Source organism: Aquarana catesbeiana, linkage group LG11, assembly GCF_042186555.1.
Source record: "Aquarana catesbeiana isolate 2022-GZ linkage group LG11, ASM4218655v1, whole genome shotgun sequence".
Lineage (NCBI taxonomy): Eukaryota > Metazoa > Chordata > Amphibia > Anura > Ranidae > Aquarana > Aquarana catesbeiana.
The window spans coordinates 204,456,006-204,483,825 of NC_133334.1; the positions used below are offsets into that span (position 1 = coordinate 204,456,006).

Here is a 27,820-nt window from a genome sequence, read left to right on the forward strand (position 1 = left end):
CCTGTTCCTGGGTGGCTACGTCCCTATATAGCTAATTTATGGAGAGAGCTGTGATTGCCACTTTAGGCTGATCTCCTGATGTTGATTACAAATAGGTCTGTATTTCTTCATCTCCATTACAAGGAGGGCAGGTTATTAGATATTCTATTGTGCAGCTCGCAGGAAGTGATAAAGACACAGCATTGCTGGGACTATTAACAGGTCGTTTGTATATTTGCTGAAAATGTTTGAAGCTTAAAAAAAAAAGAAAACTAAACCAGCCATCACATGTAAGGATTGTAGGCTTCAATAGATTGTTTTTGTTCTTTGATTTAGTGCAGAATGAAAAATCCAAATAAAGCAGACTGGAGTCATTTTTGTAAGTTTGTATACTACTGAGGGTGTAAAGCTGAAAGGGTAGAAGAAGCCTTCAGTGCTTGATAGAAAACAGTGTGTTTCTTTTAAAGGAACATTTTGGTAAGGATGTCTGTGTCCTGGAAGGATCCTCTCACTGCTTGCATGAATACTAGAAGGTGAGATGTGTGCAGGATTCTAGGATACAGTTTAAAGATGGGTGGGCATGCTGGGGTGAGATCTCAGTGGACTCAATGCAGAATCCGTATGTGAAAGTGGCAGCTTCATTTTTGGATAGGGTAGGCTACCCTCCTTCAGATACAGTGGCGAAAATAATTATTTGATGCCCTGCAGCGTTTATAAGTTTGCCCACTTACAAAGAAATGAAGGGTCTATAATTGTTGTTATTATAAGGGTATTTTAAATGATCGGAACAGAATATTAACTAAAAATCCAGAAAAAACACATGATACAAATGTTATAAATTTGAGTTGCATTTCAGTGAGTAAAATAAGTATTTGATCCCCTACCAACCAACAATAATTCTGGCCCCACAGACTGGCTACATTATGTGCTCATGTGGTACACAGATTAGTCCTGTCAATTAAAGAAGGCGCTCCTAACAACAACTTGTTATGTGTATAAATGACACCTGTCCACAGAATTGTTTTCTTCCATTCAAACCTACCATCACTGGCAAGACTAAAGAGCTATCAAAGGATGTCAGGAACAAGATTGTAGACCTTTACAAGGCTGGAATGGGCTACAAGACCATCAGCAAGAAGCTTGGTGAGAAGGAGACAACTGTTTATAGCAATTATTCGCAAACTGAAAAAATACAAAATAACCATCAATCGCCCTCGGTCTGAAGCTCCATGCAAGATCATGAGGTAAGGATGATCATGAGAAAAGTGAGAGATCAGCCCAGAACTACACGGTAGGAGCTTGTGAATGATCTCAAGACAGTTGGGACCACAGTCACCAAACAAACCATCAATAACACAATATACCGCCATGGATTGAAATCATGCAGCACCCGCAAGGTCCCCCTCCTCAAGAATGCACATGTACAGGCCCGTCTGAAGTTTGCCAATGAACATCTAAATGATTCAGAGAAGGATTGGGAGTAAGTGCTGTGGTCAGATGAGACAAAAATTGAGCTCTTTGGCATTAACTCGACTCATCGTGTTTGCAAGCAAAAAAATGCTGACTATGACCCTAAGTACCATCCCTACAGTCAGGCATGGAGGTGGAAACATTATGCTTTGGAGCTGTGTCTCTGCTAAAGGTACAGGCTGACTTTGCCGCATTGACGGGGCCATGTATTGTAAAATCCTGGATGAGAACCATCTTCCCTCAGCCAGACCACCGTGGATGGGTCTTCCAGCATGACAATGACCCAAAACATACTGCCAAGGAAACACAGGAGTGGCTCAAGAAGAAGCACATTCAGGTCATGGAGTGGCCTAGCCAGTCCCTACACCTTAATCCTATAGAAAATTTATGGCTGGAGCTGAAACTTTGAGTTGCCAAGAAACCTCAAAGTACAACTAAAGGCAAAACTTTTTTACCCCTCTTCTTCTTTCAGGACAGCCACCATAGAGAGACCTTGGCTTTCTTCTGCCCGGGGGGTGGTCTACGGGAGGTGCGCTGGTTTCCCCCTGCTCCCAGCGGCCATCGGTGGAGCTCTATGGCTGGGCCAGGGGCAGGCACCCCATTTCCGGTGGGGGTGGGCACTTCGGTCAGACCCCCAACTTCCGGTTCCGGATGCGGCATCTGAAAGCTGCACGGGCGCCAAGCTGGTGCGGCCTTGTTGTTACTGTAGAGACAGCGGGTGGAGGCACAGGTGACCACTGATCCTCAGGAGATGGCAGAGGCTTCACGACCAGCTCCTGGAGACAGCAGCACCAGCCACTCTAAGGGAAGAGGAACCCTTGGGTGGTGTTCCCTTACCCATTCCCGGGTGTTTTTCTACCCCCCTCCCCTTGGTGGGGATGGGAGTGCATCTGGGACACTGGTGGTAGTTGGTCCTGGGGGGAGGACACTCCTGGTGGTCCTCTGCGGTAGCACTGGTGGGGAAAGTGGTCATTTATAGGCATTTATGGCTGCTCCCTCTCTGGGTTCTGTGTTTCAGAGCAAGGCCACAGACAAAACCAAGTCGCAGCACAGCTCCAAAAAGAAATATCTTTCATGCAGGGCCACAATGGGAATCCTTGACCAAGGCACTGAGCATTGAGGGGTTAGTAAGGGAGCAGTCAGCGGAACAGTGTACGGACCTAGCAGCGTCTGTCAAGGAGCTTTCTAGCACCCCCAGTCTTTTTAAGATGCTTTTTTCTAGTTTGCAGATGCCATTGCCCCAGGTTAATTCTCCGCCAGTGCAGCAGAGCATTGCACCTAGCCCAGCGGATGCTCCCTCAGTTAGTGGAGGGGGGCCAGGGAGCTCCAGAGAAGAAGGTGAGGAGGGGAAGGGGGTGGATGGGGAATCCACGAGAACCTCTCGGTACAAACTTTCCTTAAAAGAAGTGGAGGATCTCTTAGGAGCTATCCACCTCCCCGAGCAGAGCTCACTGGAGCGCTGAGCAGTGGCTCGCTGAGAGGCTGAGACGGGTGTTATTCCAGGCACCTGGCGGATCTAGACTTCCATTGTCGGGATGATGCGGTGCCTGGACTGATTTCTGTGTCGTCAGCAGAGAGCTGAGGAAATTTCACAGAGGCCAGGAAATCATTTTGCCTACTTTCTGTTCAAGTCCTGTGAGGGAACAGGAACATATTTTTCATAAATTGGACATTAGAAGGTGCGCCCTACAGTACTTGGATAGTACAAAGCAGTTAAGGAAGTCTGATTCCTTTTTTGTTTTATTTTCAGGGGCTAGGAAAGGGTCCAAAGCCTCTAGATATACAATAGCTAGATGGTTGAAGTTAGCTATTATTCAGAGAGATTGTCAGAGAGATGGGGACCATTCCACTAGAGCTATAGCGACATTTCAGGCAGGGTGTGCTGGTGCTTCTCCAGAGCAGATCTGTAGAGCTGGAACGTGGTTCAGCTTTACCACCTTTGTTACACACTACAGGTTGGACCTGCTATCAGCCAAGAACCAGGCCTTTGGGCGTAAAGTGCTGCAAGCGGTGGTCCCACCATAGGGTAGGTGCTCGGTTATCCGCTCTATGGTGCCTGTCCTGAAAGATGAAGAGGGGAAAAACCGGCATTACACCTACCGTTAACGTCCTTTTCCAGGAGTCTTTCAGGACAGCACCTGTACCCACTCAAATTTTGGTCCATCTCTAGAAGGTCCTGACATGAGACAGTCAGGAAAGATAAAGGTTAGTATGATGTGTTCTTATGTCTCCCCAGCTGACCGGAGGTACTCTTGGAGAACTGAGGGGCCGGTGGGATGGTGAAGTTTAAACCTTTCGGTCTCAGGCAGTGTTTCCTGAGAAGGGAGGAGCCAATGTCTCTATGGTGGCTGTCCTGAAGTAAGTGTAATTCCCGTTTTTTTAGTTTTGGATAAAGTGGAGAGTGATCAAACACCTGTCAGTTTTTATTGTTGCCTGTGCCCTGTTAAGGAGTTTCACCCTCTCAATTTGTCCTGTTTACCGTTATTATTGAAAGTAAAAGAAAATCCCAAATTTTGAGTTGTCCCCAAAAAACTAATAGGGGGAAAATCTTTTAATGGGGACACTAGCTCTGGTAACCTGGGGGTCCCCAAAAAAATTCCCTTAAAGCGTTTGTTAACCCCCCCAAAAAAAAAAAAAAAGGATCCTGCTCCTTTAAAGCATGTTGTATGACACAGCACTTGTCCTGTGTCATTTGGCCCCCTGTAACATCTAAAAAAACTGGCTGATCCCTGCCAGTTTCTCCGCACCCCTCTGTAAACTGACCACAGTGTATCATGGCTGCTGAGACCAGACACCACGGTCAGTTTATATGTCTCTGTCATCAGCAGCCTGCTATCTGCTCTTCTCTTCTCTTTGCTCCTGTGTCCCCCTCCCCCCTCTCTGTCTGTGTGTGAGCCGCCCCTCCACCTGCCTGCTCTCATAACACTAACCTGTATACACCATCAGCACTGCCTTCTATTGCAGTGTCGTCCTCTGTGAATTATTTATAAATATAAATGATGTAAATACCTCATCTAAGAGCAGAGATTGTGATCACATGACCAGCTAGCTCTCTCCTTCTCCTCCCCCCCAGACTGACATCAGCAGAGGAATCTCAGCCCCCCCTGCTGCATCTCTGAGGAGGAAAGGAGAAAGCTAGTTGGTAATGTGATCACAATCTCAGCAGTGAAAGGAGTTATTTGCAGCATTTATTTTTATAAAAAAACACACAGAGGGAGATACTACAATAGGAGGCAGTGCTGATGGTATATACAGGTTAGAGTGGCTTAACAACCACTTTTAATTTTGCAGGGATTTCCTCTCGCTTCCTGTTTAATTATGGGACAGGAAGGTAAGGGAAATCTCCACAATGAAACAGAGATGACGAAAAAAAATCTGACAGGAGTTATATCCCTCCCTTACTCTATCCAAGATTAGAAAAACGTTTTTCCCATAGTTCCACTTTAAGGATTTAGAGATGTTCTGTAAAGAAGAATGGACCAGAATCTCTCCTGAGATGTGTGCAAACCTGGTAACCAACTACAAGAAACGTCTTACCTCTGTACTTGCCAACAAGGGTTTCTCCACCAAGTACTAAGTCATGTTTTGCTTGGGATCAAATACTTATTTTACTCACTGAACTGCAACTCAATTTATAACATTTGTATCATGTGTTTTATCTGGATTTTTGGTTGATATTCTGTCTCTATCATTTAAAATACACCTATGATAAAAATTATAGACTCATCATTTCTTTGTAAGTGAGCAAACTTAAAAAATCTGCAGGGGGCCAAATATTTATTTTCCCCACTGTACACCTGGTAAAACTCGAGGTATGTGTGAACAGAAGGTCAGGCCTATTGCTGAAAAGCCCAAGAGGCGCTATCTGACTTAGTGGAGTGTATTCTGACCGGGAAATCAGGAAAAAGTGCCCTTGAGTTAATATGCTTAAAGTAGAACTATAGGCAACCCTTATTTTTCATTTTGGATAGAGTAAGGCTACTTTCACATTGGGGCGTTGGGGGTAATGTGCTGCTATTTTTAGCATCACTTTACCGTCGTTTTAGCAGCGCTGTTCGGCCACTGGGGGGGGGGGCGCTTTTAACCCCCGCTATCGGCCAAAAAAGGGTTAAAACCGCCCACAAAGCGCAGCTACAGCGCCGCTGCCCATTGATTTCAATGGACAGGGGCGCTTTAGGAGTGGTGTGTACACCGCACCAACAGCGCTGCAAAGATTCTGCTTGCAGTACTTTTTTTTTACTGTCCTGCAAGCGCACCACTCCAGTGTGAAAGCACTCAGGCTTTTGCACTGGAGTGAGAGGAGAGGCTCTTTACAGGCGCTATGCAGGCGCTATTTTTAGCGCTATAGCGCCTGTAAAGCGCCTTAGCGTGAAAGCAGCCTAAGGGAGGGTTATAGCCCATCCTTTTTTTTTTTTTTTGCCCATCTGTGACCCATTGGGGAGATTTACCTTCACTTCCTGTCCCATAGCCAAAACAGGAAATATTTAAAATACACCTATGATAAAAATCATAGCATGTAAAATAGGAAGAACCGCGCTAACACAAAAACATATAAGCAGCAGCATATAGTGCGATCACACCAAAATCTAGAGTCCTGTAAAAAGCTGCGCTAAAATTATTAAAAGTTCATATAAATGACATCAAGGGGATTTCTCCAAGTCCTTATTTCAAAGTGAAAACACCACCACCGTGCACTTCTAAGCAGTAGTGACAATCCACCCTAGTAGTAGAGCCTGCTTACCAGATGGCAAGCATAAAAGGGCATACCCGCTGTAGTGAAATATAGAGATAATGCTCTTACGAATGGGAATGTTAATGCGTGTTAGAATGATGTGAATGGGGTGGGGTGGGAGGAGGCCCCATCAGAAGATCTGGAACACAGACATCCCACCAGGTCATCCGGGTTTTTCGTGTTGAATGGCGACATGAGGATAACCTAAGGGAGCCTGGAGATTTACCCCCCATAGGAACACCGGGAGCGTCAGCAAGCTAAAAGGCCTTGGCTAGGCTAAAGCCACTTGCCCTTTTATGCTTGCCATCTGGTAAGCAGGCTCTACTACTAGGGTGGATTGTCACTACTGCTTAGAAGTGCACGGTGGTGGTGTTTTCACTTTGAAATAAGGACTTGGAGAAATCCCCTTGATGTCATTTATATGAACTTTTAATAATTTTAGCGCAGCTTTTTACAGGACGATAAAAAGCATAGACCTTAAATTTCTTTGTAATTGGGCAAACTTACAAAATCTGCAAGGGATCAAATAATAATTTTCCCCACTGTATAGTCATTTTTATTTAATATGCAAGGATCCATTATTGCTTGTTATGCCTGCTTTTTGTTTTGGCCCTGTGAAAATAAAATGGATAGGCTGATAGTGAGATACCAAAATTTGCCCTCATCCTCACATATTACCACTGAAAGCAACAGTGAGCTTTTTATAGTACATGCATATATTAAGATGTTGAGAATTTTCTCTGCCCTAATGCTATAACAAGGAATTAGTAGTCGGCTTTACAATCAGTGTAACAAATGATCAAAATATGAGAACACTTTCATTTTAATATATTGTATTAAAAAAAATCCCAAAAAATTGAAGTGGGAAATCCATAACCATTTAACTGGATCATGGAAACTTACTGAGTGAGCTGCCGATAGGGTTTTATTTATTTTACTATGGGACATCTGAGTGTATTTTAGCTACTTAACATATTAAAAATATTGCAAATTTTTATTTTACAATTACATACAATAATACATTTTAATTCCAAACTATTTTTCAGAAGTCTTGTTTTGTGTTTGTTGTAAGTGTAAGCCTGAGTTATTTAAACTTGCAAATTTGCATAAAGTTATAGAATTGTTCTTTCAAATGGCATTAGTTTGTGCTCTAAATTATTTTTTTTCTTAGCTGTCTATCAATGTACTAAACTCACTTTTTCTTATTTGCTTAGACTCTGCTCACAGCTATATCAATGAGTGCCATTGCCACAAATGGTGTTGTACCAGGTAATTATATATCTATTAAAGTTATTCAAGATTTTTTTTATGTTGTTTATTTTGATAGTTTTATTAATGGCTCATCAAAATTTTGAAAAAAGTTTTATCTGGTATGGGCTTTTCTTTGGGTACACCTGTCTTGAGTAAAATTTTGGGGCTGCCAGCTGCTGAGCTAGCCATACTATACATATTGCATGGTTAATGTTTTTATCCTTTTTTAGTGTCCTGCTGACATAAAGTCTGCAAATTAATACAGTTGTGTTGTATCAGGTCCAAGAGTGCAGGATCCATGTTCTCTTAATGGTTTGCTGATTATTGGCTCTGATAATCTGTGAATAGGATCCCATCAAAAGAAGTAAAGAGTGCCGGAATCCTTCGTACCTGTGAACAGACTGAAACAATGGGGTTGATTTACTAAAGCTGTAGAGTGCAAAATCTGGTGCAGCTGTGTGTGGTAGCCAATCAGTTTCTAACTTCAGCTTGTTCAATTAAGCTTTGACATAAAAAAACCTGGAAGCTTTTTGGTTTCTATGCACAGCTGCACCAGATTTTGTGCACTCCAGTTTTAGTAAATCAACCCCAATGTGTTTTTTTTTTTTTTAAATGTAAGTAGCATTGAGAATTTGCTTTCTCTAAGAAATTGCTCCTGAAAACGCTCACTGCCTGGCTTTTATGATGGCCCACTAGTTTTTATATATCTAATTTGCTAACCTGGAGCATTTTAACGAAGATCAGGAAAGTTGGAGAAAAGTCAAAGGTTCTTATTTGAATGCTTGCTCATCATTGAAACCACTAGGTTAGCATGACGTGTGCACTTTCGAAAGGTGAGATCAGCATTGGCAATATTTCAAAAGAATTCTCTGTTTAGTTTCTTTATACACTAATTGTGGTTGCAGTGCAACCTGCATAGGCAGGGATCTGATTAACTCTTTTGCACAGGTTTGTTAAATCAGGTTAGGGAGTCTCCAAACAAGACATTCAGATGAGATAGTAGACCCAGATCTTAAGATAATATAAGTAGGTGCTTTATTGTATACACTGCAGTGGAGAGACCCAACAAACACCGATATTCAGCACTACCAGGTCGAACGAAGGAGTGTCTATGACTTAAAAACATCAAGTTTAACAATCTAAATGTATGAATATGCATAAGTTCTAGGCGTGTTATAGGTGTGATCATATAGTTTAGTCCAATCAGCATTCATATCTTCTTAGTAGCAAGGGAACATTTAAATGGGTGGTTACATCATGTGACTGATAGAAAGCGAAAGAAAACATGGGCGCCGCCATGACGGAACTGGATCAGACCAGCTAGATAAGACTGTCCATTTCTCGGTGCAAAAAGGGAGTAAACTGTTGCTGCTTATCCAGCGGTGAAGGTCATCATAGACTGAAAACTCTGTGTCTAAGAAGAAGCAAGAAAGTGTATTACAAATTCTTAAAGTGAATATTAATATATATATATATATATATATATATATATATACACACACACACACAGTGGGGACGGAAAGTATTCAGACCCCCCTTAAATTTTTCACTCTTTGTTATATTGCAGCCATTTACTAAAATCATTTAAGTTCATTTTTTTTCCTCATTAATGTACACACAGCACCCCATATTGACAGAAAAACACAGAATTGTTGACATTTTTGCAGATTTATTAAAAAAGAAAAACTGAAATATCACATGGTCCTAAGTATTCAGACCCTTTGCTCAGTATTTAGTAGAAGCACCCTTTTGATCTAATACAGCCATGAGTCTTTTTGGGAAAGATGCAACAAGTTTTTCACACCTGGATTTGGGGATCCTCTGCCATTCCTCCTTGCAGATCCTCTCCAGTTCTGTTGGGTTGGATGGTAAACGTTGGTGGACAGCCATTTTTAGGTCTCTCCAGAGATGCTCAATTGGGTTTAAGTTGGGGCTCTGGCTGGGCCATTCAAGAACAGTCACGGAGTTGTTGTGAAGCCACTCCTTCCTTATTTTAGCTGTGTGCTTAGGGTCATTGTCTTGTTGGAAGGTAAACCTTCGGCCCAGTCTGAGGTCCTGAGCACTCTAGAGAAGGTTTTTGTCCAGGATATCCCTGAACTTGGCCGCATTCATCTTTCCCTCCATTGCAACCAGTTGTCCTGTCTATGCAGCTGAAAAACTCCCCCACAGCATGATGCTGCCACCACCATGCTTCATTGTTGGGACTGTATTGGACAGGTGATGAGCAGTGCCTGGTTTCTCAACACATACCGCTTAGAATTAAGGCCAAAAAGTTCTATCTCGGTCTCATCAGACCAAATAATTATTTCTCACCATCTTGGAGTCCTTCAGGTGTTTTTTAGCAAACTCCATGCAGGCTTTCATGTGTCTTGCACGGAGGAGAGGCTTCCGTCGGGCCACTCTGCCATAAAGCCCTGACTGGTGGAGGGCTGCAGTGATGGTTGACTTTCTACAACTTTCTCCCATCTCCCGACTGCATCTCTGGAGCTCAGCCACAGTGATCTTTTGGGTTCTTATTTACCTCTCTCACCAAGGCTCTTCTCCCCAGATAGCTCAGTGTGGCTGGACGGCCAGCTCCAGGAAGGGTTCTGGTCGTCCCAAACATCTTCCATTTAAGGATTATGCGTCGCTTTAACTGCTAATTGCGCGATCATGCAATGCTGTACCCAAACGAAATTTGCGTCCTTGTCTTCCCACAAATAGAGCTTTCTTTTAATGGTATTTGATTAACTCCGCATTTTTTATTTTTTGCGCTATAAACGGAAAATGACCGAAAATTTTGAAAAAAAAGATATTTTCTACTTTTTGTTATAAAAAAAATCCAATAAACTCAATTTTGTCACTAAATGATATATTGCTCACACAGGCCATGGGCATATGTGGAATTGCACCCCAAAATACATTTAGCTGCTTCTCCTGAGTACGGGGATACCACATGTGTGGGACTTTTTGGGAGCCTAGCCACGTACGGGGCCCCGAAAACCAGTCACCGCCTTCAGGATTTCTAAGGGCGTACATTTTTGATTTCACTCCATACTATCTATCACAGTTTTGAAGGCCATAAAATGCCAAGATGGCACAACCCCCCCCCCAAATAACCCCGTTTTGGAAAGTAGACACCCCAAGCTATTTGCTGAGAGGCATGTTGAGTCCATGGAATATTTTATATTTTGACACAAGTTGCGGGAAAATGACAAACTTTTTTTTTTTGCACAAAGTTGTCACTAAATGATATATTGCTCACATAGGCCATGGGCTATGTGGAATTGCACCCCAAAATACATTCTGCTGATTCTCCTGAGTACGGGGATACCACATGTGTGGGACTTTTTGGGAGCCTAGCCACGTACGGGGCCCTGAAACCAATCACCGCCTTTAGGATTTCTAAGGGCGTAAATTTTTGATTCACTCCTCACTACCTATCACAGTTTCGAAGGCCATAAAATGTCAAGATAGCACAACCCCCGTATATTTATTGGTTTGCGCAAAAGTTATAGCGTCTACAAACTAGGTTACATTTTCTGGAATTTACACAGCTTTTAGTTTATGACTGCCTATGTCATTTCTTGAGGTGCTAAAATGGCAGGGCAATACAACCCCCCCCCCCCAAATGACCCCATTTTGGAAAGTAGACACCCCAAGCTATTTGCTGAGAGGCATGGTGAGTATTTTGCAGCTCTCATTTGTTTTTGAAAATGAAGAAAGACAAGAAAAAAAAAATTATTTTTCTTTTTCAATTTTCAAAACTTTGTGACAAAAAGTGAGGTCTGCAAAATACTCACTATAACTCTCAGCAAATAGCTTGGGGTGTCTACTTTCCAAAATAGGGTCATTTGGGGGGGTTTTGTGCCACCTGGGCATTCCATGGCCTCCGAAACTGTGATAGGCAGTGAAGAGTGAAATCAAAAATTTACGCCCTTAGAAAGCCTGAAGGCGGTGCTTGGTTTTCGGGGTCCCGTACGCGGCTAGGCTCCCAAAAAGTCTTTCACATGTGGTATCCCCGTACTCGGGAGAAGCAACAGAATGTATTTTGGGGTGTCATTTCACATATTCCCATGGCATGTTTCCATTTTTATCATCTTTATTTATATTCGTACAAAATACATCCCAATATACAGTATTCTTACAGTATCATATTGCTAGTGAAACAAAACACCACACCTGGATGTACATAAAAACCCGATGACAAAAGTGCTCTATTATTTTTTATAACCTTATCCCTTTCCCTTATCCCTCCCCTCCCCCCCTCATCCCACCCCACCCCATTCACATCATTCTAACACGCATTAACATTCCCATTCGTAAGGGCATTATCTCTATATTTCACTACAGCGGGTATCCCACTTCCTCCAGCCAGGGTTTCCAAAGTTTTTTAAATGCTTTTAGGTTCCTCCTTTTTATATATACTGCCTTTTCCTTCCACATTGTTTCTGTCACCGCTTTAATCCACTCATCTTTCCGTGGGGGGGTTCTTGCCTGCCATCTTTGAGCAATTAACTTTCTTGCCTGTAAGAGACATCTCTGAACTATTGTAGTTTTGCAGATTCCTATATCCATTCTCTCCCCTACTCCCAAGATACATAATTTCGGGTCCATTTTAAGTTCTAGGGAGAAGACCTTATTGAGGGTTTCTACAATCTCTGACCAATACCGGAATAATTTCGGACATTTCCATAACATATGTAACAAGTCCCCCTCATCTTGACATCTAGGGCAGTTGGCATCCATTCTCCTCCCAAATTCGAATAAACTTTTAGGGGTGTAATACGTCCTATGGAGTACCATTAGATGTGGAATCTTTTGGGCGGGGGAGACCGACACCCGATGTCCCCCCGCTAGTATCTCCCTCCACTGCCCGTCTGAAAACACGCCCAACTCTCTCTCCCATTTACCTCTACTTTTAAGTTTTCCCGGGGCCTCTATGTTGTTTTTACAGATATGTGGGTATATTTCAGCTATAGACCCACAGTGTCCCTCTTGGTCACCCAGCTTCTGGAGCACGCTGGACTCATTCCAGGAGGGACCCTGGTCCCCAAACTGTGTCTTTAGAGCATGTTTAACTTGTATGTAGTTATATAATGAACTATCTGGTATGTCGAATTCTTCTTTTAATGCGGAGAAGGATTTTAGTGAAGACTGATTATATAGCTGAGCTAATTTCTCTGTTCCTCTTTTTTCCCATATTTTAATTGTTCCTATTTCTTGTAGTTCTTGTAAATTCTTATTATTCCACAAAGGAGTGTGTTTGATCCAACCATTCATTCCCAACAGCGCTTTGATGGATCTCCAAACTTTTTTTATTAATTTGACCGTAGGGGTTTTATGTATAAAGGAGTCCGCCTCCAAAGTCTCTATCACGGTTCTATGGGGGGCTCCCGTGATCGTCAATCTCTCATTGCTATTTTTCCCCAAGTGCTGCAGCTGGGCTGCCAAGAAATAACTGCGTGGGTGAGGTACTGCCATCCCCCCTTCCCGCGAAGGGAGTTGTAAGGTCTGCAATCTTATCCTAGGAGATCCCCCTTTCCATATAAGGTCTCTAAATATTGTTTCTATTTTATCAAACCATTTCCTGCTTATCCATATTGGCGAGTTCTGCATTATATACAGTAATTGGGGGAGCCATAGCATTTTAATTAGATTACACCTCCCCGCTGTTGATAACGGGAGGCCCTTCCATATTTCTATCTTACTTTTAAATTTCTTTAACAGGGGGGTTAAATTATTATCTAGGTAACTCTCTGGGTCCTTAGTTATCTTGATACCTAGATATTTTGTTAACGCCTTTATTTCTAACCTGTTATTGTTTGAGGGGGTATCTACACTATCGGGGTCTAATGGCAATAAAAGTGATTTTCCCCAGTTTATGGATAATCCCGAGATTTTCCCAAACCTTGAGAATATATCCATTACTTGTCTCAGGGATCCCTCAGTGTCTCCCATGAAAATGAGGACATCGTCCGCATATAATGCGATCCGCTCCTCACCATCCTCCCTCTGGAAACCCACTATTTCCCTATCTTGCCTTACTGTTGTAGCTAATGGCTCCATGGCTAGGGCAAAGATCATGGGAGATAAAGGGCATCCCTGCCTTGATCCCCTCTCTAATTTAAACCCAGTCGAATAATCATTATTTACTTTTACTTTTGCATTTGGTTCATTGTACAATACTTTAACCCAGTTGATAAATGAGGGACCGAAACCATACTCCTTTAATACCCTCCAGACATATTCCCATTCTACACTGTCGAACGCTTTTACCACATCCAACAGCAGAATTGCCCTCGAGCCCCTGTTTTCCGTGGGGATCTGCAAGTTCAAAAGAACTCTCCTGATGTTCATACTGGTTGTTCGATGGGGTATAAATACCGTCTGGTCCGGGTGAACTATTTTATGGATCACTTTCTTTACTCTGGTAGCTAAAATTTTTGCTAAGATCTTTACATCTGCGCAGAGTAATGATATGGGTCTATATGACCCAGGGTCCAGGGGGTCTTTCCCCTCTTTATGCACTACTATTATTGTGGCTTCTGTCATTGAAGTGGGTAACCTCCCTTGCTCTTTTGCCCAATTAAATACGTCCAAGAGTTCCTGGAATAGTACCTCCCCATACTGTTTATATATCTCGACTGGGAGACCGTCGGGACCTGGTGATTTATGATTGGCCATTTCTGATACTGCCGTTTTAATCTCTTCTATAGTAATTGGTCTTTCCAATTCATCAACATCCATCTCCTCCAATGTTGGTATGTCGATATTTTGAAAAAATGTGTCCATTTCCCCCTCATTCATGGTCCCACTAGATTTATATAACCTCTTATAGTATTCTTTAAACGTCTCAGTAATCGTTTCTAATTGAGATGTTGTCTCGCCTTCCGAGGTCTTAATGACCGGGACCACGGATGGGGGGGAGCCGGATCTGACTCTATGGGCCAGTACCTTTCCAACTTTTTCCCCTTCCCCATACATAACTTGTTTCTGGAATGCCCTTTTGTTTTCTACTTTCCTAATTATTATTTTCAGGGGAAGGTTCGTTTGTGTACTCTCTTTCTGCAGCAATTAATTCCCTCTTGAACCGCTCCTCCCAATCCCGGGATGTTTTTTTAATTTTTGACACCTTCTGTATAAGTGAGCCCCTTAGATATGCCTTCAGTGCGTCCCACAGCACCCCCCTCGACGTGGTGCCCGAATTGAACTTTATGAATTCTTTCAATTCTGCTATTACCCCTTCCTGATTCTCTATTACTTCCAACCAAGCTGGATTCAACTTCCATGTTCTATAGGTTTTCTTATGACCTGGGTTTATCAAAATTGTGAGCGGAGAATGGTCCGATACTCCTCTAGGTTGATAGTTTATGTTATTTATTACTTTATTACTTGTGATGCTAGGCCATTACCTAAAACTAAGTCTATCCTTGACAGTGCAGCACAGGAACTCGAGCAGCACGAAAACTGCTGAACCCTCGGGTTCCGTGTTCTCCACATGTCAAGCAGCCCTGCTTCTTGAAGGAATTGTTTCAACCGGTTTTCCTGCTTTCGTTGACTCTGTTTCCCCCCAGGGAATCTATCTATTTTATTATCCAAAACCATGTTAAAGTCCCCGACAACTATAACTGGTAATTCAGCCTTGTCAATTATAAATTCCATAAGGTTATACATAATATCCAGTTTAAACGGGGGAGGAGTATATAAATTAGCCAGTACACATTCCAGATTCTCTATTACACAATGCAGGAACACATACCGCCCCTCTTCGTCTATCCTGCACTGTCTGCAAATGAACGCTACCCCACTACCAATCAAAGTTGATACTCCTCTAGAGTAGGAGGTATATGTAGAGTGGAACTGGTGTTGATATCTCTTGTTCCATAAATTATTTTTAGTATCTTTTGTCAGGTGTGTCTCTTGCAGACAGGCAATTTCGACTTTAAGTGTATCTAAACCATCATACACTGCTGCTCGTTTCACAGGGGAACCCAACCCTCTAACATTCCATGACCCAATGTTCAGGACCATGATTTATTACTTATATTTATAAACAGGAGAGCCCAAGTTAAGGGGAAAAAGCAGTAATAGAGGCGAGCAAAGCACCAGCAGAAAGAGAGGTAAAAGAGAGAGAAAGGAGAAAAAAAAAAAAAAAATTCACATCACCGCTAAGTCCCCTCCCTACCGCCTTACGTTCCCGACTAACTAAAGTGCTTATCTCTACTAAAAAAAAAAAAAAAAAAAAAAAAAAGAAAAAAAAAAAAAAAGGGGTTTTTCCCCATCCCACAACCTTTTTATTTTAGTGAGTTCAAGTCCTAAGGACCTATACATAATACACGTGACGTACGTATTTACCATAGCTATTTATAATTTACTAGTGTATTCAGTACAACCCTGTGAAAAAAAAATATAATTTTTTTGTGTAGTAAGAATTTCCTTACGATCCTAAAATACAAACGCATCCTTTTCTGTATCTTCATATTATAATCATTACCCTTTTTTGGTCCATACCAGTTCCTCTTAATAATTTGAGTTTGGAATCATCCATTTACCATATGTGGACACTTTATACTGTGTTTGTTCATTTCATTTCACTTATGGTTTTTGCACATATGCTTTACTGTTCAGTACAGCATCTCTTACTTAATTGTTTCACTACACCCTAACTTCCTATTACTTCTTAGCGCTGCATTTTTTTCCCATTTAATCATTACCCTCTCCTTCCCACCTCCCCCATCCCTCCCCTCCCCCCCTACAACATTCTAGGTCCCTCTTGTAGGCTTTTTTAATGACCGTCACCCACACCTCTACCCCTACCCTTCTTACTCTCAATCCTCCCCCCCTCCCCTCACCCCCCCTCCCTCTCCTCCATCCCTCACCCATACAAAAACCTATCTTATTCTATCACAACCCTGTGGATCCCCCCACCCCACACATACAAGTCATATCTTTTTGTACTCCTTCCTTCCTCATTTACAGCCCCCGTTTATTTTGGCATAAGCTGGTCTTTCTTTTCTTCCAACCATGCTCGCGCTCTCTCTGGGGATTCAAAGATCTGACTTCCCCCCAGCGCATTTACCCGAAGCCTGGCGGGGTAAAGGAGAGCATACGTAATGTCATACATTTGGAGGCTACGCTTAATACCCAGAAATTCCATCCTACGCTTCTGCAATTCGGGTGAGAAGTCAGGGTACATTGATATCTTGGCTCCATTGTAATACAGGTTCCCCCTTTCTCTAGCCCTTCGAAGAAGGGTCACCTTATCCTTATAGTTTAAGAACTTTAATAACACAGCTCTTGGGGGACTACCCTGAGCAGGGGGTCTAAATGGAACTCTGTGTGCCCTTTCAATGGAGAACTGCTGTGAGAATGTTTCTACCCCAAAAGTTTCAATTAGCCATTTTTCCATGAAACCTGTCGGGTCTGATCCCTCGCTCTTCTCTGGGAGCCCAACTATCCTCACATTGTCTCTCCTGAGTCTGTTTTCCATTTCGTCGAATTTTTCCATAAGCCTTTTTATCTGATCTTTCTGTGCTTTTAACTCTTGCTTCATTGGGTTTAAGTCATCTTCCAGCAGACTTATTCTCCCTTCTATTTCTGTCACTCTTTCTGCCATTTTCTTAAAATCTTGGCTTACATGGGCTAGTTCTTCCTTTATGTCTTTCATTTGATCCGCCATATTGCTCAGGGATTGTTTGCATGCATTAACTGCAGTAAGGATTTCTTTAAGGGTTGGTTCGCCTTCCGTTGCATGTATCTGGGTATTACTTGTTTCTGTTGTTTTCCCCACCATACTCGCACCTTTGTTTGAGGGGTTCTTTGTTGTAGTACTATTTAGGAGCGTGTTCATCTGGCCCAGGCTCTTCCTGTCTGACGCTGTTTTGCTTTGTACCTGCTGCCCCCCTTTCGTTGGTGTATGATCTGATATGTTAACCAGTCTCTCCAATTTTGCAGTTGCCGCCACTGCAGCTGCCGTTGCCCATGCTACCAATGACACTCCACCTTTATCTTTTTCTTTTTCTTTAGCTGAGCGTAGAGAATGAGACCCCACAGATTCCGCGTTTGTTTGCTCGTCACCCTTCCTTCTTGTTGACATGTCTGACTCCTCCGGCCGCTACCGATTAGTATTATTTATCCCGCTACAACAACACAGTAAGGGAGCCAAGGGTCAAAAAAAAAAAAAAAAAAAAGGGGCCCCCAAGATTTGATCAATACAAGGGAGTGGCCGATGCGCAGGGAGGCACTTTGGAAGCTTCAAACGTGTTATCAAGTAGAGCCCTGAGATTAAACTCCTCAGTGTAATATGTCAATATGTTATAATATGCCGCTACCGTGTCATATGCTACCAACAAGTCCCAGTAAGTCCCACACGTACACTGGCATATATGAGCTTCCTCCCACAGTGGAGGGTATACAGGGTTTAAGGAGCTTTAGATAACTCACTCTCATCTCCGTCAGGTTAAACAGTTCAATAAGTTCGACTATAAGCTCATTCACTCACCCAAGGTGCCACTGTATCATTGCTTCGGGGGGGGGGCACGGGTACCTCCTCACTCCGGTCCTCTGCTGTGGTTTCTCACACCGGGACCTCCACTGCTGACACTCCGGCGTCAGTGTGTGGGGTCGGCGAGATGACTCTTCTCAGTCAAATTCTCTCAGTCGAATTCCCGCGAGAGCTTGTCTCCGCTTGACTTCCCTTTAGGAACTGTAGTCCTCCGAAACCTCCCGGGAGCCTCCGAAGAGTAAAGGGAGATGCAGTACAGTACTTCGGCTCCTGTAGCTGGACGCTAGGGGGAGATCACAAGATGCAAGGTACGGGCGGCAGACAGGCACAGGGGCTGCAAGGTTCAGGCTTTAGCGCGGCATATATCCCTCTATCTTACGACCGGAGATGGGCATTTTATTCATTCTATGGTGGGGTGGGGTGGACACACTCACTCACACACCTCACCTCACCACCTCACTCCATCATCCGCTCCGCTTCCGGTCCCGCCTCTCTCCCCCCATGGCATGTTTGAGCAATATATCATTTAGTGACAACTTTGTGCAAAAAAAAAAAAAAAAAAGTTGTCTTTTTCTAGTGGTACACTAGTGAGACTCAAAGGCAAAAAAGCTCCTGACTGTTAGCGACTGTATTAAAACGCTACCAACAAAAACTGTTAGTGATCGCAGGGATCAGGCCTGACTCTGTGAACGCTGCAGTTATGTGTGTTTAGTGTTTTGTAAGTGACAGTGATCGATCGATACTGCACTTGGGTGGGCTGGGCAGGGCTGGGCCGAGGGGCAAAACACAGGTGCTAGCAGGTATCTGGGCTGATCCCGCTAACACTGCGTTTTTGGGAACCCTAAACTGCCGGGGACGGTAGTATAGATCTGATCAGATATTGATCTGTTCAGATACTATACCACTAAGGGAGGTGTATGCTGCGTGCGTGGGTGTTAGCGGTACTGGTGGTAACCTGACGCTGTCTGGGGCGACGCAGACCTTATCTGACCCTAAAACTTAACTTCTATCACCACTGGGCGATCAGGGGGTTAAACCTTTATTAGGTAATAAACGGCGGGTGCCCTGAAACTATAAAAAATAAACTAACCAGCGTCACCCGTAACACTTATACGGTGATCACTGGTGAAAGGGTTAACTAGGGGGCAATCGGGGTTAAAACCTTTATTAGGTAGTTTATGGGGGTCTCTGATGCTATAAAAAGCTGACGGCGAACCTATATACTTACCTCCCTAACTAGCGTCACCTGTGACGCTAATACAGTAATCAGAAAAACGATTGCTTAGTGACACTGGCGACAGGGGGTGATCAAGGGGTTAACCTTTATTAGGGGGGTTAGGGGGGTATCCTAGACCTAAAGGGGGCTACCACTAACTGCCCTACCAGTTATAACTGTCACAAACTGACACCAATGCAATAATCAGAAAAAAAAAATTGCTATTGGTGTCACTGTGACAGGGGGTACAGGGGGGTGATAGGGGGATGATGGGGGGTGAAATGTGTGCCTAGAGTCTTCTACTGTTAGTGTATGTGTTTGGTGCACTTACTTGTGTCTTCTCTCCTCGGCGCCGGAAGGAAAAGACCTGCTAGAGGAGAGATGACATCACTTCCTCTGCCGCTGTTTACATTTCAGAGGCAGAGGAAGGATGTCATTGGCTGGGAGCGATCGCGAGGGGGTGGCCACGAATGGATGGCCTCCACCTCACCTCTGATCGCTTGGGGACAGAAGCCGACCGCCTCGGGCACCGTGGGGGGGTCCGATAGGACCTCCCGCCTGCGGGAGGCAAGTAACGTACTCATATGTTACTTTGCCTGCCCGTGCCATTCTGCCACAGTATATCTGCGTGAGGCAGCCGGCAAGTGGTTAAGTGCAGCAGAAATGTTTTTGTAACCTTGGCCAGATTTGTGCCTTGCCACAATTCTGTCTCTGAGCTCTTCAGGCAGTTCCTTTGACCTCATGATTCTCATTTTGCTCTGACATGCACTGTGAGCTGTAAGGTCTTATATAGACAGATGTGTGGCTTTCCTAATCAAGTCCAATCAGTATAATCAAACACAGCTGGACTCAAATGAAGGTGTAGAACCATCTCAAGGATGATCAGAAGAAATGGACAGCACCTGAGTTAAACATATGAGTGTCACAGCAAAGGGTCTGAATACTTACAACCATGTGATATTTCAGTTTTTCTTTTGTAATAAATCTGCAAAAATGTCAACAATTCTGTGTTTTTCTGTTAATATGGTGTGCTGTGTGTACATTAATGAGGAAAAAAAAATGAACTTAAATGATTTTAGCAAATGGCTGCAATATAACAAAGAGTGACAAAAATTTAAGGGGGTCTGAATACTTTCCGTCCCCATTGTGTATATATGTGTATAATATATATACTCAACATTATCAGACCCCTATAATTCTACTCAGGTCTCATAACAGTTCTAAATTAAAGTGGTTGTAAACCCCTAACATGAAAAATAAACAAAGCATATCCTTCTCTAGTGTGTACTAGCTTCAATACAGAAAACTGAGTGTAATTTCTCTCTGCTGCTGCTTCCCTCTGCTATCTGCATGAGTCATTGATTAAAGTCCAGGCCAAACCTAGAGCATCCTGGCTGATGCCATCTCCCCCCTTTCCCTTCAGTACACAGTAGCTGGCTGATAGCCACAGCTGTGTATGTTTCCCTATGATTCTGAGCAGAGGAGGATGTGCCCATTCCCTCCACTCAGGTTTACTGAGCTCTGTGTTCTAGCTGTGCAGTGTCTCCACCCCCACCACTTACTGCTGAGAAATAGCCTTTTATCTGTATGTTTTAGGAGGATGTGTAGAAGAGACAGGGCCAGGACAAGGAGGTGGGGGGTTGATGGTGCTGGAGAGGCAGGTGCCCTGGGTGCAGCGTGAGAGGGGGCACCAGGCTGTGAGCATGAAGAAGAAAATGGCTGTCTCATCCTATGCCCTATTCTCTGTTGCCGCTATAGCCTGCCCAAATATGGAGCTGAGCTTGCACGCTTACTCATTGCCTGCACCTCTCTGCAGCAGCAGTCATGCTCCTTTCCAGAACTCACTTTCTCATGGGCTTGTGTTGCTGTTAGTTTGGCAGCTGGATCAGGGCTGTCATAATCCTGGAGGTAGTTCAGGTGGGCTGAGCAAGAAGAGAATTTTTGCACTGCAGGCCCATTCACTGCTTCCTGTCCAGCACACACCAGTGCTCTTCCCAGGGCACGATGAAGATGTCGGGGCGAACAGCAGACTGCATGTTCTCCCCCTTTTGAGTGCCGACCTGCTCTGTATTAAGGACTGTACTATGCTGTACTGTAAACCTGCCCTGCACTTTTGTAGTGCAGGTTTACTGAAAGCACAAGTAACATTGCCCTTGCAGTCTTTTTCTGTGTCTCTTGGCCAAACTCTTCTTGATTTGTATCTTTTATCCATGGGGTTTGTCATGTGGCACCCCCGGGCATTCTTTATTGCCACCGTTGGACCTGAAACTGGTTCGTTCAGTTGCCTTCTTTTGGGAACATTACAAAAATTCCCTGGCTTACGTTTTCTCCAGTTGTCACCTATCTTGATTGCGATCTCTTCCGTGCGCTGCATGTTGGAGCTAGCGCCCATGTCCTGTAGGTTTCCTTATTGGGCATACAGGCATAAGGTGGTTCTTCATTCGCGTCCTTCTTTCCTTCTGATGGTGCTCTGATTTTTATCTGATGTTGCATCTGATGTGGCCGGAGCTGTGAACGAGGACCGCTGCGGGGGCTTCGATCTAAGGTAAGTTATACATAATGAGCTAGTATGCTATGCATACTAGCTCATTATGCCTTTGTCTTGCAGGTTTTTTTTGTTTATTTTGTTTGTGGGCTTACAACCACTTTAAGTGGGCAAACTTACAAAATCTGTAGGGGATCAATTAAGTATTTTCTCCACTGTACGTTCATGACTCCGTTGATGTCGGCTTTGGTCGTGAGGTTCGTCAAGTGGCTCTGTTTGCTTTGTTGAGCTACCTCCTTTTAACCTCTTGGTTTTCACTGGTCTCTTAACCATTTTTTCACTGTGCCCCTTCACCTAGACTGCTTGTGGGCATCCCTATGTAGCACTTTTTAACTTAATACTTATCATGTGTGTCATAATATGCAATTGTAGCACCCCTCAGACACCCCAAAGGTAGGATAGCACCTCCAAAGGCCAGAGGCAGGCTAGCATTTCACTCCAGAGTCCATTGGTAAAATAGGGGGACTAAGAGGAGATTAGGTGTCAGTTGCTTCTTGTCTTTTTAAAGTTTAGGTTAGGGTTAAGGGGTTCCAGATACCGTAGCAGATCACTTAAAGATTCTACATATTGATGTTCAGCTTCACAGTGTCCGCTCCTGGCAACACTGTAAGCACGTTCCCAAATTTCAGTGCGTCCTCCAAGTGAGTCACCAGGCTCTTCTGAGAGACCAGTCTTATTTCTGGCTCTTTCCAGCAAGGGGCCTCCCCTGGGTCTCCTGCTTGGTACAGCTTCCTCCAGACCAGTCAGGACAGTTTTTCAGGACCACTTCAGCACACCTTAGGCCCCAAACTAGGCTAGTGGGCCTAGCAGCAGAGCTCCATCTAGTAGCACTTCCCTAGGCCTCAGCCCCAGGAAAGAGGGAGAGCACATGGCCTGTGCCAAATATTTGTATCCTCCTCCAGCATACACCAGTGACCTACACCTCCTACTGGATTGGCTGAAAAAAATTAAATATTCATAACTTAGTTTTGTTTGTGAAATCTCATACTATATCCAGTGACATCTGCTGGCGACAGTGAACTCCCAAGCCAACTTAAAGGCTTAGTTCACCTTTTTTTTTCCAGCTCCCCTATGCACCAATATAGCATTCATGTACTTTTTTTTTTTTGCAAAAATATCAAAGCTTTCCATAAAATCTACAGACATGTACCTTATTGTCCTAAATCAATGATTCCAAACGTATCTATTGCTTTTGTCTTACATCCTTACAAACTGTAGGTCATGACACAGGAAGGAGTTTACCAGCTGACCTCATTAGCACACACCCTGCATCATCCACCCTCCCACTCCCAGGTGAACATTTTTTAAATGAAATGCAATCAATTAGTGATCACCCTTCTCACTAAATACCCAGATTGTGTAGTGTATGACCATCTTTATCCCCTTCCCGCCGACCGTACACAGATATGCGTACTCGGCTTTCCGGGGTTATACCGGAATGATGCCCGCAGCTGCAGGCATCATCCCGGTACCGTTGTTTACAGCGGGCGATCGGCTACCCGTGTATAACAACCGATGTGGCTAAAAGCCGCTCGGTTGTTATACCGGAGGTGCGGGAGGGGACATGCTCCCCCTCCCGCCGCCTCCCGCCGCTGTTACCGGGCCTCCCGTGCGATCGGGAGGCCCGGTGTCCAATCGGGTACCTTCGGCGGCTGGGGGCGGGCTGGAACGAAGCTGTGAGCGGCTTTGTTCCAGCCTTCTTGTTGTAAACGCGGAAGCGACGTCATGACGTCACTTCCCGTTTACTCGGCTGCCAATGGCACCGAATTTAAAAAAGTACTCAGTATTCAGAATCGCCGTTTTTGGCGATCTGAATACTTTAAAGTGTAAAGGAGGGATGGGGGGTCTTTTAGACCCCCCATCCCTCCATAAAGAGTACCTGTCACCACCTATTACTGTCACAAGGGATGTTTACATGAGTAACATGAGTGATGAGGGGGCGGGACGTCAGCACAGGTGCTTAGACTCCCAATCAGGCCAACTGCAGGCTATTAAGGCACTCTGTACAGGTGCACACAGCCTTTGGAGGGACACAGAGCTGACGGTCGCATGTAAGGTGGGACACAGGCATTCTCCTAGGCTGCATTTACTAAGGTAACACCAGACTGAGCAGTGGGTAGCAGGGCTTTTAGCCGGACTACATCGCTCAGCAGTCGGTGTTCATTTTGTGATACCTCCACCTTGTTGCTTTGCACTATGGGTAGAAGAGGTTCAAACGCCCCCAGAACCAGAGACACTAGGGGATCTCGTTCAGGTTCTGAGGGCCCCCTGTCTGCAGCATCCTCCCCCCCGAGGGGCCAGGGACGGCTAGCCAGGGAGAGCCGTTGGGGTCAGGGGCTACACCTGCCTCTGGCACGTCAGCCCCTGTATACATTACACAAGAGGTTTTTTCCTCAACCATTAATGGTTTAGAGGAAAGATTATTGGCCGTGATTACATCTTCACTCGGTGGAAGAAAACACACTAGGCCTTCCTCTGTTCCCCAAGACCCTCAGGAAGAGGAGCTCTGGGATAAAGGAGACAAATCCCTTTGAGAGAATCGGGATGGGACGGATGATTCCTCTTCAGAGGAATCAGGTGGAGAGGGACCCTCTGTGACTTCCCAAGAGGAGAAAGTCTTAGTGCAGATCCTTACTGGATTGGTCCGCTCCACGTTTAAGTTGCCCGTACCTGAATCAGTTAAAGAACCCTCTTCTGCTTTGGGGTCACTGAAACCTTCCCAAGCAGCACAGGCTTTTCCTGTTCATAATTTACTTGAAAAGCTCATTTATTCTGAGTGGGATCACCCAGACAAATGTTTTTTTCCGCCGAGAAAGTTTTCAACACTTTATCCGATGGAAGAAAAGTTTGTTAAAATGTGGGGAATACCGGCCATTGATGCCGCCATTTCCTCCATAAATAATAATCTGACTTGTCCTGTAGACAATGCTCAGATGCTCAGGGATCCTGTAGATAAAAAGATGGAATCCTATTGAAGGATGTTTTCTCCTTAGCAGGTTCAGTGGCTCAACCTGCAGTAGCAGCGATTGGAGTTTGTCAATACTTAAGAGACCATGTTAAACAGGTCATCAAAGTATTACCTGAACAACAGGCCCAGGGGTTTGCTAACCTTCCAGCGGCCTTATGTTATGTGGTTGACGCAATTAGAGATTCTATCGTGCAAACCTCTCGTCTTTCACTGGGGTTGGTGCATATACATAGAATCCTATGGTTGAAAAATTGGTCAGCCGAAGCACCATGTAAGAAGCTGCTGGCTGGGTTTCCATTTCGTGGTGCAAGGTTGTTTGGAGATGACTTGGATGACTATATCAAGAAAATCTCTGGTGGGAAAAGTACTCTCTTGACAGTACCTGTCAAGAAGAGTAAGCGTCCCTCCTTCAAACGGACTGTTTCCCCAGTGCCAGGGGCTTCAGCCTCCAGGCAGTCTCGACGGCCTCCTCCATCTGGGTTCAGAAACAAGAGTCAACCCCAGGAACAAAAGAAATCATGGGGGAAGAAGCCTACTAGACAAAACACTAAGACCTCTTCATGAAGGGGCGCCCCCGCTCAATCGAGTGGGGGGAAGACTGCGACAGTTCTCAGAGCTCTGGCAGGAGGACTTCCAGGACAGATGGGTAATCTCCACGGTAACCTTAGGGTACAAGCTAGAGTTTCAGGAATTTCCCTCTCCTCGGTTCCTCAGATCAAGTGTCTCCAGAGACCCAGAGAAGAAGCAGTCGCTCCTTCTAGCGTTAGATCGACTTTTGTCGCATGAGGTCATTATGATGGTTCCCGCAAAGGACCAGGGATTGTGCTTCTATTCCAACCTTTTTACGGTCCAAAAACCAAATGGGGATGTCGGACCCATTCTGGATTTAAGGGATCTGAACCGATTCCTAAGGATTCAGTCCTTCCGCATGGAATCAATCCGGACAGTAGTCTCTACCCTGCAGGGAGGAGAATTTCTGGCATCGATAGACATCAGAGATGCATATCTGCATGTGCCCATTTTTCCTGCTCATCAGAAGTTTCTGCACTTCGAGGTAGGAGGGCACCATTTCCAGTTTGTGGCTCTGCCTTTTGGGATAGCCACTGCACCTCGGGTGTTCACAAAGGTCTTGGCCCCTCCTCTGGCCAGACTAATGGCTCAGTGTATAGCTGTCATAGCATACCTAGACGACCTGCTATTGATAAACCGGTTGGTAGCCTCCTTGAACGGGAACTTGAGATCCACGGTCAAGTATCTGGAACACCTAGGTTTGATCCTCAACCTAGAAAAATCTTTCCTAAAACCAGTAAGAAGACTGGAGTATTTAGGTCTGATCATAGATACAAGCCAGAAGAAAGTATTTCTACCTCAGGCAAAGATCACGCTTTAAGGGAGCTGATTCTGGCAGTCAGGACCAAGAAGGGTCCTTCTGTCCGCCTTTGTATGAGGCTGCTAGGGAAGATGGTGTCTTCATTCGAAGCAGTTCCCTATGCTCAGTTTAATTCAAGAATGCTGCAACACAGTATTCTGTCGACCTGGAACAAGAAGGTTCAGGCATTAGACTTTCCGATGCACCTGTCTCATGTGGTGCGTCAGAGCCTCAATTGGTGGCTCATTCCTGAAAACCTGCAGAAGGGGAAATCCTTTCTGCCAATTACCTGGATGGTGGTAACAACAGATGCCAGTCTGTCAGGTTGGGGAGCAGTTCTGGAACAGTCTGCGGTTCAGGGGATATGGTCCAAGACAGAGAGGACCTTACCCATCAACATTCTGGAGATCCAGGCGGTATATCCAGCCCTAAAAGCCTGGACTCTCAGGTTACAGGGCTGCCCGGTCAGGATCCAGTCCGACAATGCCACAGCAGTGGCTTATGTCAATCATCGGGGAGGCACCCGGAGCCGAGCTGCTCAAAAGGAGGTGAACCAGTTCTTGGTCTGGGCAGAGAGAGACTGGGAGGACTCCACTGCCGCCATTTTATACATTCAAGCGCTTTTTTACTTATGAGATGTAAGTGTTTCTCTTTAATAAAAACTTCTCATGTTTTACGCAATTACACTATTGGCCCCTTCTTCATTCCATGTGGGTTATGTCTGAGGACACCTAAGACTCCATATGGAGAAGATTCCCCTGGGAAAGAACCGCCGGGATTCTACCTTCCATCTGCCCTTGGTGTCCTACCTCCATTGCCAGTGAGCAACTTAAGCCTGTTTGACTCATACAGCATACGCTCTGTAGGGCACCCAACTTTCCGGTAAGCCTCCAGTCATTCGGGTGCTGGTTTGGCACAAAGTATATATCAGCACATATTGGATTGTATTCAAAGGTTTCCACGATCATATGTTTTGAAGTTCACCATTATAGCAACAATTGTGTTTATCGCACGCTTTATTCATTTCTGGACAGTCTTGTCTTTATTTGCTGATATATATGGTGATCCTAAGGGTTCATGCTACAATGGACTTTTTATGTATGAACATTCACTAACATGCAACACTAATTTTTCTTTACTACATGTGTTATTGCATATTTATTCTTTATAATTTTGCATCACTTATTAGCGCTACACTTGGTTTTATTAGATTTATAGCAAAAATTCTATTTGTTGTGTTAGCTGCTTATTTTTTTGTTTGGAGCAAGCGCATGGTTTATGGGTTTTTTTTGTCTGGGCAGAGATGCATGTGCCAAAAAATGGGGGGTCCCAGATGTAGATCTCTTTGCATCCCGATTCAACAAAAAGTTAGACAGATTTGTGGCAAGGACGAGGGATCCTCTTGCATGCGGGACGGATGATTCCGTGGCATCAGTTCTCACTGATTTACGCATTCCCTCCTATTCTGCTACTGCCACGACTCCTTCGCAGGATCAGGCAGGAAAGGAAGTCGGTACTTCTGGTGGCCCCCCCTTGCTATGCAGAAATAGTAAGGATGACGGTGGGTTCCCCGTGGACCCTACCGGTACGCCCAGACCTGTTATCTCAAGGTCCAGTGTTCCATCCTGCCTTACAAACGCTAAATTTGACTGTTTGGCTTTTGAGACCCACGTTCTGAAGAGTCGTGGGCTTTCAGGTCCTGTCATATCTACCTTAATTAATGCAAGGAAGCCAGCTTCCAGGTTGATTTATCATAGAGTCTGGAAAGCTTATGTATCCTGGTGTGAATCCAGAGGTTGGCATC

The 27,820-nt window shown here is 44.4% G+C and overlaps 1 protein-coding gene across 1 annotated transcript in view; it reads left to right on the plus strand.

Moving 5' to 3' along the window:
• SLC12A4 (solute carrier family 12 member 4) overlaps positions 1–27,820 on the plus strand; it is a 420,155-nt gene that overhangs the window by 114,703 nt on the left and 277,632 nt on the right. Inside the window, exon 5 of the mRNA XM_073605176.1 lies at positions 7,396–7,450. Coding sequence (XP_073461277.1) covers positions 7,396–7,450 — 55 coding nt within the window. The remainder of the gene's footprint in view (positions 1–7,395; positions 7,451–27,820) is intronic.